General features: G+C 38.5%; 1 protein-coding gene across 1 annotated transcript in view; it reads right to left on the bottom strand.

The window, feature by feature from the left end:
- The window catches only part of NYAP2 (neuronal tyrosine-phosphorylated phosphoinositide-3-kinase adaptor 2), a gene marked incomplete at both ends in the record, with an annotated part of 260,124 nt that overhangs the window by 154,352 nt on the left and 91,584 nt on the right, over positions 1-14,188 (bottom strand). Inside the window, one exon of the mRNA XM_082630452.1 lies at positions 10,220-10,521. Coding sequence (XP_082486578.1) covers positions 10,220-10,521 — 302 coding nt within the window. The remainder of the gene's footprint in view (positions 1-10,219; positions 10,522-14,188) is intronic.

A 14,188-nucleotide genomic window follows, 5' to 3' on the forward strand; every position in this document is an offset into this window, starting at 1 on the left:
TATGAAGTGGACAGTATAGATATAAAGGAGATTATGCCAATTTTAAAAACAAAAATTATATTTTAACTTGTTTGTTAAAATATCAAATGCTTTATGTAACCAAATGGGAGAAAATGTTTTTATCAGGAATACCCTCAGAAGGATACTGACTGAGGTTGGGAAGATAGGGAACGGGCTGGGTTAACTCCCAGGGAATATGCTTATTTAAGTGCAAGGAGGCTCTGAATTGCCTTCTAATGATGACATTCTCAGCTTCAGGATTCAGTGGCCAGACTGAAGTCTAGAGAAACAGAGGAGAGGCGACAGTTTTGTAGAGAAGAGAGCTAAAGGAGGTAGAGACCATTTAAGAAAGGCAGGCTATCAACTCCTTTCCTTCATTTTCCTTACAAAATCTTAGTAATTAGTAATTTAAGAGTTTACTACATTACTTCCTAATGCTTCAGTATAAATGCGTAGAAGAGATAAGTCCCTATCCAAGTTTGAGGCCCAGCAAAAACAGGGACAACGAGGAAAGTTGCAATGAGGATTACATTTAGTACTTTCTTCTTCATTTGAGGACATATGCTTTCTGATGTCTATTTACCCATAACTGGAAATTGATGATATTGTTGCAATTCAGAAGTTGCATAATTTAGGAACACATAGTCTCATGCTGTCATGAAAATGCTACTCAACAGGTAGACAGAGGACAGGAAGGTACTTAGTATGAATTACCACCACTAATCCCTACAATACTGGGGTTCTCGAGAAATCAACAGGCCAAAGCCCTGGGGAGCATCCTCACCATATCAAACATGCTGTGCATTATCTAGCCCACATCCATCAGGTGTTTTAGGGGACAGTAACTGTGCTGGGTCAAGCTAGACCATTGGGTCAACAAAAGAGCTCACCAGCTAGGAAAATCGGTGGTGAGGATCAAGTAGACTGACATTTATACACACTACAATTTTTCATATTTGCACCATTTTGGTGTCAATAATTTACTTGAATCTTTATGTTCCAGAATTCCTTTGGCCTAGGAGCTGCTGGACTGAGGAGTATATTTCCTCATGTCTTCCATGAGAAAGATGTCCATGAGCCTTTGGTAAGGCTGAGGCCAAGAGAAATGAGGTTTCCTCACTTTCAACTCAAAAATAATAATTCAGGTGTTTTGCAGCAGGGATGACTTCTTTTATTTGGACAAAAGGAAAGACAAAGAGAGAAATGGGGAAGGGAGTTATATTTTGCCCTTTTTATTTACCAATTATTTAGATGTCTTGTGGTATTTACATTATTCCATTGAATTATAGTTTGCTTTTTGCATTGTTAATTAACTTTCCACTAGTTGACATCTTAAGTATCTAACTAGACAGTTAGATAGTTCCTGGGAAAGCAATATATGCATATTTTCCTTTATATCACCCCAAGTGGGCAGAATTCTAGGCTGGTCCACAAGACTCCTATACCCTGTATGATTCCCTCTCCTTGAGTGCAAGCAGCACTGTGAATATGATGGTATCTTATTCCCATGACTGAGTAACAGTATATGGAAAAAGGTGAAAGGATTTTCCTACTGTAATTAAGGTTCCTAATCAGTTGACTCTGCTTTTATCAGAAAGGAGGTTATCCTGGGGTAGATCTTTAAAAGAACATGTAGGCCGTCCCTGAAGGGAGAGAATCAAAGGGAGAGAGACACTTTCTCCTTCTGTCCTTGAAGAAGGAAGACGTCATGTGTTCTACAACCACAAGGAAATAAATTCTGCCAATATCCACATGAGCAAGGAAGGACCCTGAGCCTCAGACAAGACTCCAACACCAGCTGGCACCTGGATTGCAGCCTTGAGAGACCCTGAGAAGATTCCTGACTCTCAGAGACTGTGAAATAATCAAGGTGTATTATTTTAAGCCACAAAATTTGTGTCAACTTGTACAGCAATAGAATACCTTCACAGATAATGCCCTGATCACAACAACACTTGGGAAGTTTGAGCTTATTGGTTTCTCATGGAAGAATCCATCTGTGCCAAGCAACATGGATAAAAATTATCTTATGAATCTAAGACACTGAGACAAATGAGGCCAAATCCAGATTGCTACTAAAAGGGTGTTGAGTGAGACCATATAGAGGCAGGGTAGTTCTTTGTACTAGAATCAATAGCCATGGCAAGGACCAAGAGAAAGATGATTTGGCTTATAAACGGTTTTATTCATGGGTCTCAGGGTACACTAGGAAAGGATCACACACTAGATGTACAGCTCTGTCTCCGTCTGAGCAGCCTGGTATGACAGATGGCTTTTACACCAGGAAGCCTAGCAGCTTCTGATTCTGTCAACCTGGAAAGTGAAACCCAGGAATGTGGGCCTTCTATGACAATTCCCCATGTCTCATCCCATAAAACAAAACAGTAGAACACTACCCAATGCCAAAACGATGGAAATTTTGAGGGCTTGTTTCCACTTCCTTTGTGTTTTATTAGTGTGGTGCTAAATGGGGCTTTGAACACTTCTAGAAAGCACACTGTGACGTACAAGTGCCACTTGTTATGTGAAAAAAGGCACTAAGCCTGCAAGTTGCAGTCATTTAAATGAGTCATTGAAAACACCACTGAAAAGCCATCGCTGAGCCCTTTGAAAGAACAAAAACTGTTGGTGAGAAAGGACATACCCTCTCAGGAAAAGATCCAAACAAATTCAGAATGAATTAAGCAGACACTCGCGAGGCCTCATATGTCAGCATTTTCTGAGCTTCTATCATTTCATTTACTTTCAAGGTCTGGTACGGGAAATCTGGAACGCTACCAGCACAGTCTTAACTACCCTCTGCTACCCGAAAATACAGCCCAGTATTAAGAGGAAGGGCAGCAAGGTTGCTGAGGATCTGCTATTCTTCTGGCTCTAAGCTATGTGCTTTGCTAATGGATTTTACCCCACTTTTTTTGTCTCCAAATTGGTAAAATGGATTACTTTTCCATTGCTGTGTAACAAGTTATCATAAATGGAGCAGCTTAAAAATCAATACCACTCTATTAGCTCACAGTTCTATAGATCAGAAGTCTTGGCATGGCCAGAACCCAGAAGGCTGGGTTCTCTGCTCAGGCTGAAGTCAAGGTGGCAGCCAGTCTAGGTCCTTGTCCGGAGGTTCTAGAAGAAAATTCACTTCTAAGAAGTCCATTCTTGTTGGCAGAATTCAGATCCTTGTAGTTATAGAACTGAAGTCCCTGTTTCCTTGCTGGCTTTTAGCCAGACTACTCTCGGCTGTTAGAGAGTGCCCACGTTCCATGCCACATGGCCCCTTCCATCTTCAGGCCACCAACGGTTTGTCAGTTCCAGGGAATATCCAGGGTGAATATACCAAGCAATGGGGAATTCTGGATAAATATCTTGGACAACATTCCACCTACCACCTAAGACCAGGATTGCTATTCTCATTGTACAGATGAGGAAAATGAGGCTGTGAGAGACACTGTATTAAATGTTGGCAGCACTGATATGTCTGTTTGCCTCTGAAGCCCATGTTTTTCTAATATGTCATGCTGAGTCATAAAGGGAACAGTGTCAAATTTTTATATGAGTACTTGGAAGGGTCAGAAATCTGGGCTAGTCATCAAGAAAGCAAAATCAAGTTTATGGCTGGCCCTGACTAGGGCTGATTCAGGTTCCCAAACTGGAATTCTGACCTGGTAAACCTGTAAATTCCCCACAGTAAAAAGTGCAATCAACTTGTTTCTCCTCCTCTCTCCTCAAATGCTCACAGGTTGCTTACAAAGCTGTACATTGGTACAAAATCAGATTCAGGCACCTTTAAACTGTTAGCACTGAACAGCGAAAGAACAAAAAATATTCTTTGTAGGAAAAAAAAAACATTATTAAAATGTGTTAAGCTGTTTCTTCCAGACCTAAACAACTAATTACATGGAGGATGCTCACATAGTTATCATGCCAGGTTTTCTGGTTTCTAGAAAAGATTCTTGTACATCAGTGCTTGCTTTGTGATATGGATAGAGGGAAATAGGCTGAGCAGGAGAGTTGGAAACAAAATTGGTTGTAAGTAACATGAAAGAAAGGACCACTTCTGTTCACCACCGGATCTCCAGTACGACCAGGTAGGCACTCAAAGCACTGGCAGAATAAATGGCGGCATGAAAAGCAACATTGCTGAAGGCTGTAATCTACTTTGTTTGGTAACCTTGAGAGAGGGATTTGTGTTTGGTTTTGTTTTTAAGGCAGTGATTCTATAATGAACTTAGCCTTCCTTTGGTTCTGGCTCAACCACACAGTTCAAGTTTTTGTTTTTGTTTTTGTTTTGTTTTGTTTTGTTTTGTTTGCGGTATGCAGGCCTCTCACTGTTGTGGCCTCTCCCATTGCAGAGCACAGGCTCCAGATGCACAGGCTCAGCAGCCATGGCTCACGGGCCTAGATGCTCCATGGCATGTGGGATCTTCCCAGACTGAGGCACGAGCCTGTGTCCCCTGCACCGGCAGGTGGACTCTCAACCACTGCACCACCAGGGAAGCACCCACAGTTCAAGTTTTTAAGGACAGTCAGATTCCAAATGTTCCTGCAGGTATTACAATTTTTAATTCATAGATACGACTCTACCATCTCTAGAAGGTGAAATCAGAAACCAGGAGAACTATCCCAGTTCATTGTTTTGTAAAGACAATCATGAAGCATTATCATAAATTAAGAGTTGAGAATGGCTTGGAAGAAGAGTTTAAAACAAATGAAAGTTAAGAATACTTAGTTTTGGAGGTATGGGTGAAATGGAACAAACTTCCAGTTATAAAATAAATAAGTACTGGGGATTTAATGTACAGCATGGTGAATGCAGTTAATAATACTGTATTGCATATTTGAAAGTAGCTAAGAGAATAGATCTTAAAAGTCCTCATCAGAAAAAATAGGTAACATGTATGGTGATGGATGTTATCTAGACTTATTGTGGTGACCATTATGCAACATATACAAATATTGAATCATGTTATACAGCTGAAACTAACATAATGTTATACCTTAATTATACTTCAAAAAAAGAATACCCTTAATCAACTATACTCCAATATATAAAAAAGTTAAAAAAAAAGAATACTTAAATTTTTTAATGGAGTCTAAAGTGTTAGAAGTACTTGTAGTTTAATAAAAATGTTTTCCTCATTATACTAAATATATTTCTTTTCCTGTCCTATTTATTTTTTTTGGAGTATAGTTGATTTACAATGTTGTGTTAGTTTCAGGTGTACAGTAAAGTGATTCAGTGATACATATACATATATTCATTCTTTTTCAGATTCTTTTCTCATATAGGTTATCACAGAATATTGAGCAGAGTTCCCTGTGATATACAGTAGGTTCTTGTTGGTTATTTATCTTATATATAGTAATGTGTGTATGTTAATTCCAAACTCCTGATTTATCCTCCCTCCCTCATTGCCCCTTTGGTAACCATACATTTGTTTTCGATATCTGTAAGTCTGTTTCTGTTTTGTAAACTATATGTCAAAAAAATGGACAACCTAGAAGAAATGGACAAATTCTTAGAAAGGTATAACCTTTCAAGACTGAACCAGGAAGAAACAGAAAATGTGAACAGATTAGTCACAAATACTGAAATTGAAACAGTGCTTTAAAAACTTCCAACTAACAAAAGTCCAGAACCAGATGGCTTCACAGGCAAATTCTATCAAACATTTAGAGAAGAGTTAACACCTATCCTTCTGAAACTCTTCCAAAAATTTGCAGAGGAAAGAACACTCCCAAGCTCATTCTATGAGGCCACTATCACCCTGATACCAAAACCAGACAAAGATATCACAAAAAAAGAAAATTAAAGGCCAATATCACTGAAGAACATACACGCAAAAATCCTCAGCAAAATACTATCAAACCGAATCCAACAACACATTAAGTGGATCATACACCACGATCAAGTGGGATTTATCCCAGGGATGCGAGGATTCTTCAATATATGCAAATCAATCAATGTGATACACCATATTAACATATTGAAGAATAAAAACCATATGATCATCTCAATAGATGCAGAAAGAGCTTTTGATAATATTCAACACCCATTTATGACAAAAACTCTCCAGAAAGTGGGCATAGAGGGAACCAACCTCAACATAATAAAGGCCTTATATCTCCAATTTATTTTTCATATATATGCTACACTAAACTAAAATTTCATGTTATTCAAGCCTATTAATAGGTAGTAAGTACACATTTAAAACCATATGAACTTACATTTGTATAGCAATTTCTTTTTATCACGCCCCATTGTGGCCATTAGCCCACTGGCTTGTCATAAGCCTGTGAGGGAGGCAGTATGATCAGTTTTCAGTGCTTTATAATCATTTTAAAGGTAAAGAAACAGTCTCATTACATCACTGGCCCAAAGTCAATGTTGCCCTGTAGATTCTAAGTATAGTCTCTTTTGCCTTCACCACAGAGCATCTCTAGGGATGATGCTACTGATAAATGGGATACGTGTTGACCTGAGCAATGGGAACGCAGGATGAGAATTTGCACGGTTCCTGCTTTTTCTACATCCTAAACAAGACACAGTTTCTCAGGCTCTCCTCCTTTCTAGTTAACTCCCATTATTTCATCTGACCTTTCCTCAAACTAAGCAGACATCACACTGAAGCAATACAAAGGGCAATTAAAATATTTATCACATATTTAAGATCAATTTATCTTCTCTACTGTACATGTTTTTAAAGGTGTTATTATGAAAGATCCTAAAATAGGATAGTAAATATATATTTTCAATATGACAGAATTACAATTTTTAAAAGCTAAATTATAATTTTCTTGGCATGTGAGTTTTGGTTGTATTCATAACTAAACTATTTTTTTCCTACTCTGAAAAGCTGTTTTGCTACAGGTCCAGTTCTTTTTTACTTTTAACCACAAGGAAGTCATAAGCCCCTACTTAAATAGAAGCTGGTTACCATGGAAATCTTTCTAATGCCACTGAATCAATATTTTGATTTTGCTGACATTTAATGTAAAAAGAAAAGGCAGACTAAGATTTATAAAAGTCACTTTTCATCTTTGTTATAATTTTGATAGCTAGAAAAATTGTAAAGGAAACATATGTTCCGTAATGAACTCCAGTTAACTCACAATTATAAAGAATTGAGGATTCATAAAAGAGCAATCTACATATTTATATAATTTTGGCTTTGAGTACACACATATGCATGCATGCATTTGGACTCAAGATTTTTTTCCCATGTCTCAACTGAGCCCTGATTCTCTCCTGTTACTGAAGTCATAACTTGGTAGAAAAGAATTGAATAGATCCAGTTTTGCAATTGTCTTTTGATTAAGTGTTCTGAAGAGAAGGCGAAATTTGCATTAAGAATCACTCTTCCACAGAAGTTGACCATTTCTGCACTGAATCTTAATAGTCCATCTGGTCCACTGACCACCCTCAAAGAGGCACTACAGCTGAAGGCTTCTCAACCCGTCTTTAGAGGTCCTTCTGAGGAAAGATGTTGAACTTGAACCTAGTGTTTAACAAGCCTCACTGACCATAAAGTAGTTTTCCAAGTCTGAGATAACTCTTTGCTGCTGCTGTAATTTACTCACTGTCTCCTCTTCTGTCCTCAGAAGGAAGAAAGATAACAGAGATGCTATCTTCTGTTTGATAACTAGCTATTTAGAGGCTTAGATCTTTAGATGATGAAGGGATCTGAAAGAATTATGAGCTTCTCTACTTCAGGAATTAGCTACCTACAGCATCTCAAATGAATGGTAATAAGCTCTATTCTTTTTTTTTTTTTGCAGTACGCGGGCCTCTCACTGTTGTGGCCTACCTCTCCCGTTGCGGAGCACAGGCTCCGGACGCGCAGGCTCAGCGGCCACAGCTCACGGGCCCAGCCGCTCCGCGGCATGTGGGATCTTCCCAGACCGGGGCACGAACCTGTGTCCCCTGCATCGGCAGGCGGACTCTCAACCACTGCACCACCAGGGAAGCCCTAAGCTCTATTCTTAAGACAGTTGAATCACCACTCAAATGTTTCTTCTGTGGGACAATCATGATTTTCCACATGTGTCTACTTTGAATGCCCCAGGTCTCCTTCCTGTGCGGTGCTATTTGGAAGTGTATATGTTACGCTGCTTCCAGGAATGTTTCCAGGAGCATTACACTCCAGATAACACACTCCTTACTCTCTGCTTGCCTTGTCTGTTTCATTTTCCCCTCCCTTTACAATAGGTCTTTTATTCCTCTTTATTCTTGAATCATTCTAGGCCCTCATCATTCAGAGACCACTGTTCCAAATCAGTAACCTGCTTTTGAAAACAATCTAATGTAAATAATTATGCAGTTTTCTGGCAGTAAAAGTAGGAAAGGGGGTGATTTTTGGAAACAGGATCACAGGATATAAGGAGAAATGAAAGGCACCATATATCAATAGCAGAGGAAACTTAGGAACAATATTTAAAATTTACAAAAGGCAGATCTCTAGAGCCTTTTAGATTATTAACAAGTAAATGAAACACCTAAATTGTCTCTAAAACATCAATGTGTTACAAGTTGAAGGACATACTGATGACCTTGACTCATGAGAAAAAAGGCTCAGAATTCTAATCTATTCCAAGACATCAGAGGAACAATAGAGTTACACAAACAAACAGACACAGAGACACACACACATCTTCACTGCAGTGATATTCATTACAGCAAAACAAACTGGAACCAACCTAAGACTTCAAAGAGATAATGATTAAATAAAGTGTCATGATGTATATGCCCCTCCTAAAAATGGTGTTTCCCAACAAACTGAATGCCATGGAAAATAGTCACAAGAAAATAACTGAAAATATAAAACACAGAACTCTATGCACTAGGATTTCGATTTTGTAAATATACATATACACATGTTATTCACATATATAATCTCACAAACACACACTCATGATGTATTTTCACATATATGTGAAGTAGGAAAAAACTGAGCATAAGTGGAGATTTTCCCTATAGAATGCATGGATTCACTCCATCTCCAGGCACTTATTTGTATTCTTCAATATACTCTGAAGTTTTTATTTCTTATTTTTTGGCTAAATAAGCACTTGGACACCAATATGGGAGAAAGGAGAGATGAGGCTATTAGAAAAGATGGTACATGCTTCCTGGGCACCCGTCTCATGGACTAAGTTTGAGCTTCGGTAGAAGGATTAGACCAGAAGATGAGGGAGCTTTTGTGAGGGACTGGGGAGCCCAGGTGACAAAGAAACCTACCCAGTTGAGGAAAGGACCACCTGGCTTCCACTCTCTGCTGCAAGCTACTGGGAAACTTGGAACACTGGGCGCTCAGGGGAGCCAACTGGGGAGAATGTCAGGGATAGACAGGGTAAGAGAAAGACCTTGGGATCTCATAGAGCCATGCTCTCAAGTTGGCCACTGGCAGCACTGGACACCCTGAAGCATTTTCCACAACTGACACACAAAAATCTGAATGCGCCTGTATCAAAACACACTTGCAACAATTCTCCCACCAAGGGACTCTCAGGAAAAACTCAGGAAAGCTGAAACTTATTTATTCAAGCTAGGCTAAAGAGCTGGTGAGATATAGTGTTAACCTGACCTAATTTATAATCATAGACCAGCAAGGAAACTAAGATATATTTGATTTATGTATTTCATGGCTGAGGAAAAATAGAAATATAGGTAGAAATAGAATAGAGATTGAAGTAGAGACTTTAATATGTCTATGTGCACACGTGTGTGTATACTACAAACGTACACACAAACATGCATAAATTCATATTCACTGGAAGGAAGTACAGCAAAATGTTAAAAAAAATTATCATTTCTAAAGATGATTACAATTTTTCTTCTTTATATTTTCCTGCATTACAAAGCTCCCTAATGATCACATGATACTTCTATAATCATACAGGTAATACTAATAAAAGCAAGAAAATATAAATTGTAGACATATTGCTAAGCAAAATAATTTTCTAATGATTCAAAGCTTTAAGGGAGCAAGAAAACTCATATATTGCTTTCCTTTTCCGATGCTATAAATTAAATACATTTTTCTGGGTGTCATTTGACAACACCCAGATAAATAGCCATCCCCCCTGAATCCCTCTTTTCTAAGACTCAGGGGGAGGGAGACAGGGCTATGAGACCCAGGGAGGAAGGCAGATGCTGGTTAGTATGTGGACCCGGACACGTGACCTGAAGTCTCTTTCTAAGTGAAGTGGGCCTGGCGGGTTTTACCTTCGTTCCGCTCGGGGCCTTTCCCGCTCTTACTGGCCGCCGTGCTGTTGACCGTCTCGGACGAGGTACTCAGCTTGGTGCTGGGGTCCCTCTTGGGCTTGGGGGGTGGTTGTCTCCGGGAGCTACAGCTGCTGTCATCGTCTGTGCCCCCGACCGAGTGCAGCGACTGCGACCTCACAGAGAAGCCACTGGAGCAAGGATGGGGCAGCCTGTCCTGAGGAGCGGGCATCGTCATGAATCCCATGCGGAAGTGTTTGCCCACGTAAGTTCCTTCGTGGCCTCGCCCTACTTCTCCACCTATGCTGTAAAAGAAAGACGAAACCCGCGCCAAGTGAGCCAGGATTTTCAAGATCATGGGCACAAGCATATCTATAACTGTTGATAGTTCACATTTTAACTTGACACTGGTGAAGAAACGTTTCCAATAACATGAAAATATTCTATGCTTTTGCATTCAATATGACAGTAAAGCAAATACAATTTGATCATAATCAGAAATTCTGGTATCCTGGTATCCACATACTCTCAAAATAGTATTCTAAAGAAAAAAATAAAAAGCTACCACATAGCACATTTCATCTTCAATTGCCTTTCTCTACTTTCAGGTAAATCTTGTCCGTGGCTTAAAAAGGAAACAAGAATTCCTTGCGACAATGACTTGTAGACTGCCTTTTTTAAAAAATTTTTATTGGAGTATAGTTGATCTACAATGCTGTGTTAGTTTCAGGTGTACAGCAAAGTGAATCAGTTATCCATATACATATATCCATGTTTTTTTTTAGATTCATTTCCCATATAAGCCATTACAGAGTATTAAGTAGAGTTCCCTGTGCTATACAGTAGGTTCTTACTAGTTATCTATTTTATATATAGTAGTGTGTATATGTCATAGACTTTTGACACATGACTGAGGTCAAGGGGGCAGCATTTGAAACTCTTCTCCACTTCATCAAGATCATCTCTACTTTTACCTAGTTAATATAGAGGGAAAAACAAAACAACAACAACAACAAAAGGGGTTCTGTTACCAGTACAAGGTGGGAGAGAGAGATAGGAAGTGAAGAGGAGGTAAAGGAAGGAAGGGAAGGAAGGAGGGAGGGAGGGAGAAAGGAAGGAAGGAAGGAAGGAAGGGGAAAATACTTGCTTAAATCAATAGAATAATTGTTAATCTCTCTCAGGTTTCCAGAATCCTTTGGTTACACTAGTAACTTAGTTCTATTAATAAATTATTCTCACAGAATAAAATAGCAGCATCTAATAAAGAGACGTATCAAGAGTTAAAATCTCATCCGATCCTAGGATAGTTCCATTCAGAGTATGCAAAGTTTCCAAATGTAAGGTTTTTAAGTTTTACATTGGAAAGTTTGAAGAGAAATTTTAAAATATGTAAGAAAACTCTCTCAGCTTGAAGCTCAGTTAATCATATAGGAAATGACTGTTGGGCACTTTTCTATTCTATTAAGTAATGGTGACCCTATGAAGAAAAAGGAAATGAATGTCAATATGAATTTTTAAGAGAGGTTTTTCTAGAGTTTTCCCCATTTTTGCTCATTCATCAATAAAGGAAACAAAAAGAAGAATTGTTAGAAATATTTGGTTGATTTTCTTAGACATGTATGAAGTAAAAAAGTATCTTTGAGTATATGAATTTTGGAAGCCTGCTGAATCTATCTTTCCAGATATAAATTTATTTGGGTCTTTTTTTAATCTTAATTTTAGCTGGCTCTTTATTGTATCTTTCATGACTCTAATGTTTGTCATGCATTTTACATTCCAGTGGGAAAAATCATTGTAAATATTTGTTTTTCCCCCTTCGCTGAAGGAGTTATGACAATTTTATGACCCTTGTGAATAGAGCCAGAAAGGATTCAACAAGAATATGTGACTCTGATTCTGGTATTTAATTCTGATCACAACTTGCTATTCAACCACAAATTTTTTTTTATATTTATTTCATTTTTTTCCTGAGTATTATGAGTCGATATTCAGATACTAGCTATACTACCTTTGCAAAGCAAAATGAAGAAATATCAGTGCACTAACCAGAGCAGTGTATATCTAGAAGCATGAATGAAATCAAGCAAATGTCTAAGTGGAAGTTTTCACATCGTAGTGGTCAGTTCCTAAATCCATGTAGTGTTTTCACCCATTTCACGTTCTGTGCTTTCTTCAAGAACATCAGCCAAAAATTAAACTAGAATAAATTCAGATGTAATGGTTTGTGAAAAATCAGTAAGAATTTAAGGCAGAATGGTGTGGTGGAGGTGAGATCAGGGTGTGATGGAATGGGAAGATTTGTCATTGATTTGTGATGATTGTGACAATCTTTCTCATAGAAGATGAAATATTTGATCTCATCTAACTTTGCCTCAATCATTTTGCAAGTCTTTTCCTCATTTCTGCTGCATTATCACTGAATAAAAGGTGCTTTGAGGATTATTTGGACAGTCATCCCCAGTAACATATCCACGTGAGGGGATTTATGCATGTATTAATGCACATAGGCATTTATGAGAGTTATGAGGAATAATTGTATCAGCAATTTCTCTGTTACTTTTGACCTAAATAGGGCCTACACATTTTCTCAGACAGATAATTAGCTCTGCTGCTTCAAAATTACATTTTTTCAGCATAAAACAATTTCCTGTAGCTCTCTATCCTTTTGTTCATATATGTAATGTATACACACATAGACACACACACACATACACACACACACACACACACACACTTTTTCCAAAGAGAAATTCAGTGTATGCTTTAAACAATGGCAGGTCTCAGGTACAAATTCAGTTTGACAAGGTTGTGAATGCAGGATGAAGATGTGGGGCTGTGGTAAGTTGGATAGAAAGGCCATTATGCAAGGCTGAGGGTAAGCAATAAAGGTTATGGTACACATAGGTTCAAGAGACCAGTAAAGATGATTGATCTAAAGGAAATTGAATATTATGAAACATAGCATGCAACTAATTCCTGAATTTAGGATAGCAACATGTGGAGTTTTTAAAAATTTCTAGACCCATACTAAGGACAAATACCTAATCATATTTATTGAATCAGAATCTCTGTAGCCAGTTAACCATACTCTGGAGCCAATGAGTGTCTTAAAAAACTATATCCAGATGTTTTTGATGTAGTCAATCCAGAAACCCCCAGAAACATTAAGAACAATATTTAGAGACATTAATGAGCAGACGTTTGTTAGTTAGAAACAACCAGGGAAACAGAGTTATCAGAAAGTGGGACAAAGGAGACTTACCAGAGAGCAGACAAAATATCACAGATAAGACAAGGTACAATGTATTAGTCAGATCTTGTTAGGTTATCCTGAAGTAACAAATAATCCCCTATTCTTAGTTATTTTTAACAACACAGGTTTACTTCTTGCTTGTATTCATTGGGTCAGCTGTGCATTAGCTGTGGCTGTACTCCACATGTCTTTTTCATTCTCGGATCTAGTCCCTACTGAGATATGTTCTCATGGCAGAGAGAGAAAAGCACTCATGGAACCACACAGTGTCTCTTAAAGCTTCTGCTCAGATGGGGCATGTAATGTTGAACTCACATTCCATTGGCTAAAACCAGTCTTATGGTCAAGTTTGATGTCAATGGAGTGGGGATAGATTCTCTTCCAACAGGAAATCACTGCAAGTTACATGACAATATGTGGGGATGCATAATCATCTTCCAGGTAGGGGACCAAATACAGGTACAACACTGGTAGCATATGCCTCTGAGATCTCCCTTCAAGAGGGAACTTGACATTAGGAATGAAGGTAGCTGACAACTAGTGACACACTGAGGGCATTTGTGCTTCTTGCCCCCATAATTCTGGTCTCTACCTAGTTAGAAGTCTTGGTCTCCAAAGCAGGCATACTCTTTCTCAAAGATACAGTAAGGGTCCCATTGAACAACAAGGCTATAGCTGCCTCCTAAGTAATTTGAGCTCCCTTTGTATAGTGGCCAGCA

This window comes from Mesoplodon mirus (assembly GCF_964341445.2).
Source record: "Mesoplodon mirus genome assembly, chromosome: 8".
In the NCBI taxonomy this organism is placed as follows: Eukaryota; Metazoa; Chordata; class Mammalia; order Artiodactyla; family Ziphiidae; genus Mesoplodon; species Mesoplodon mirus.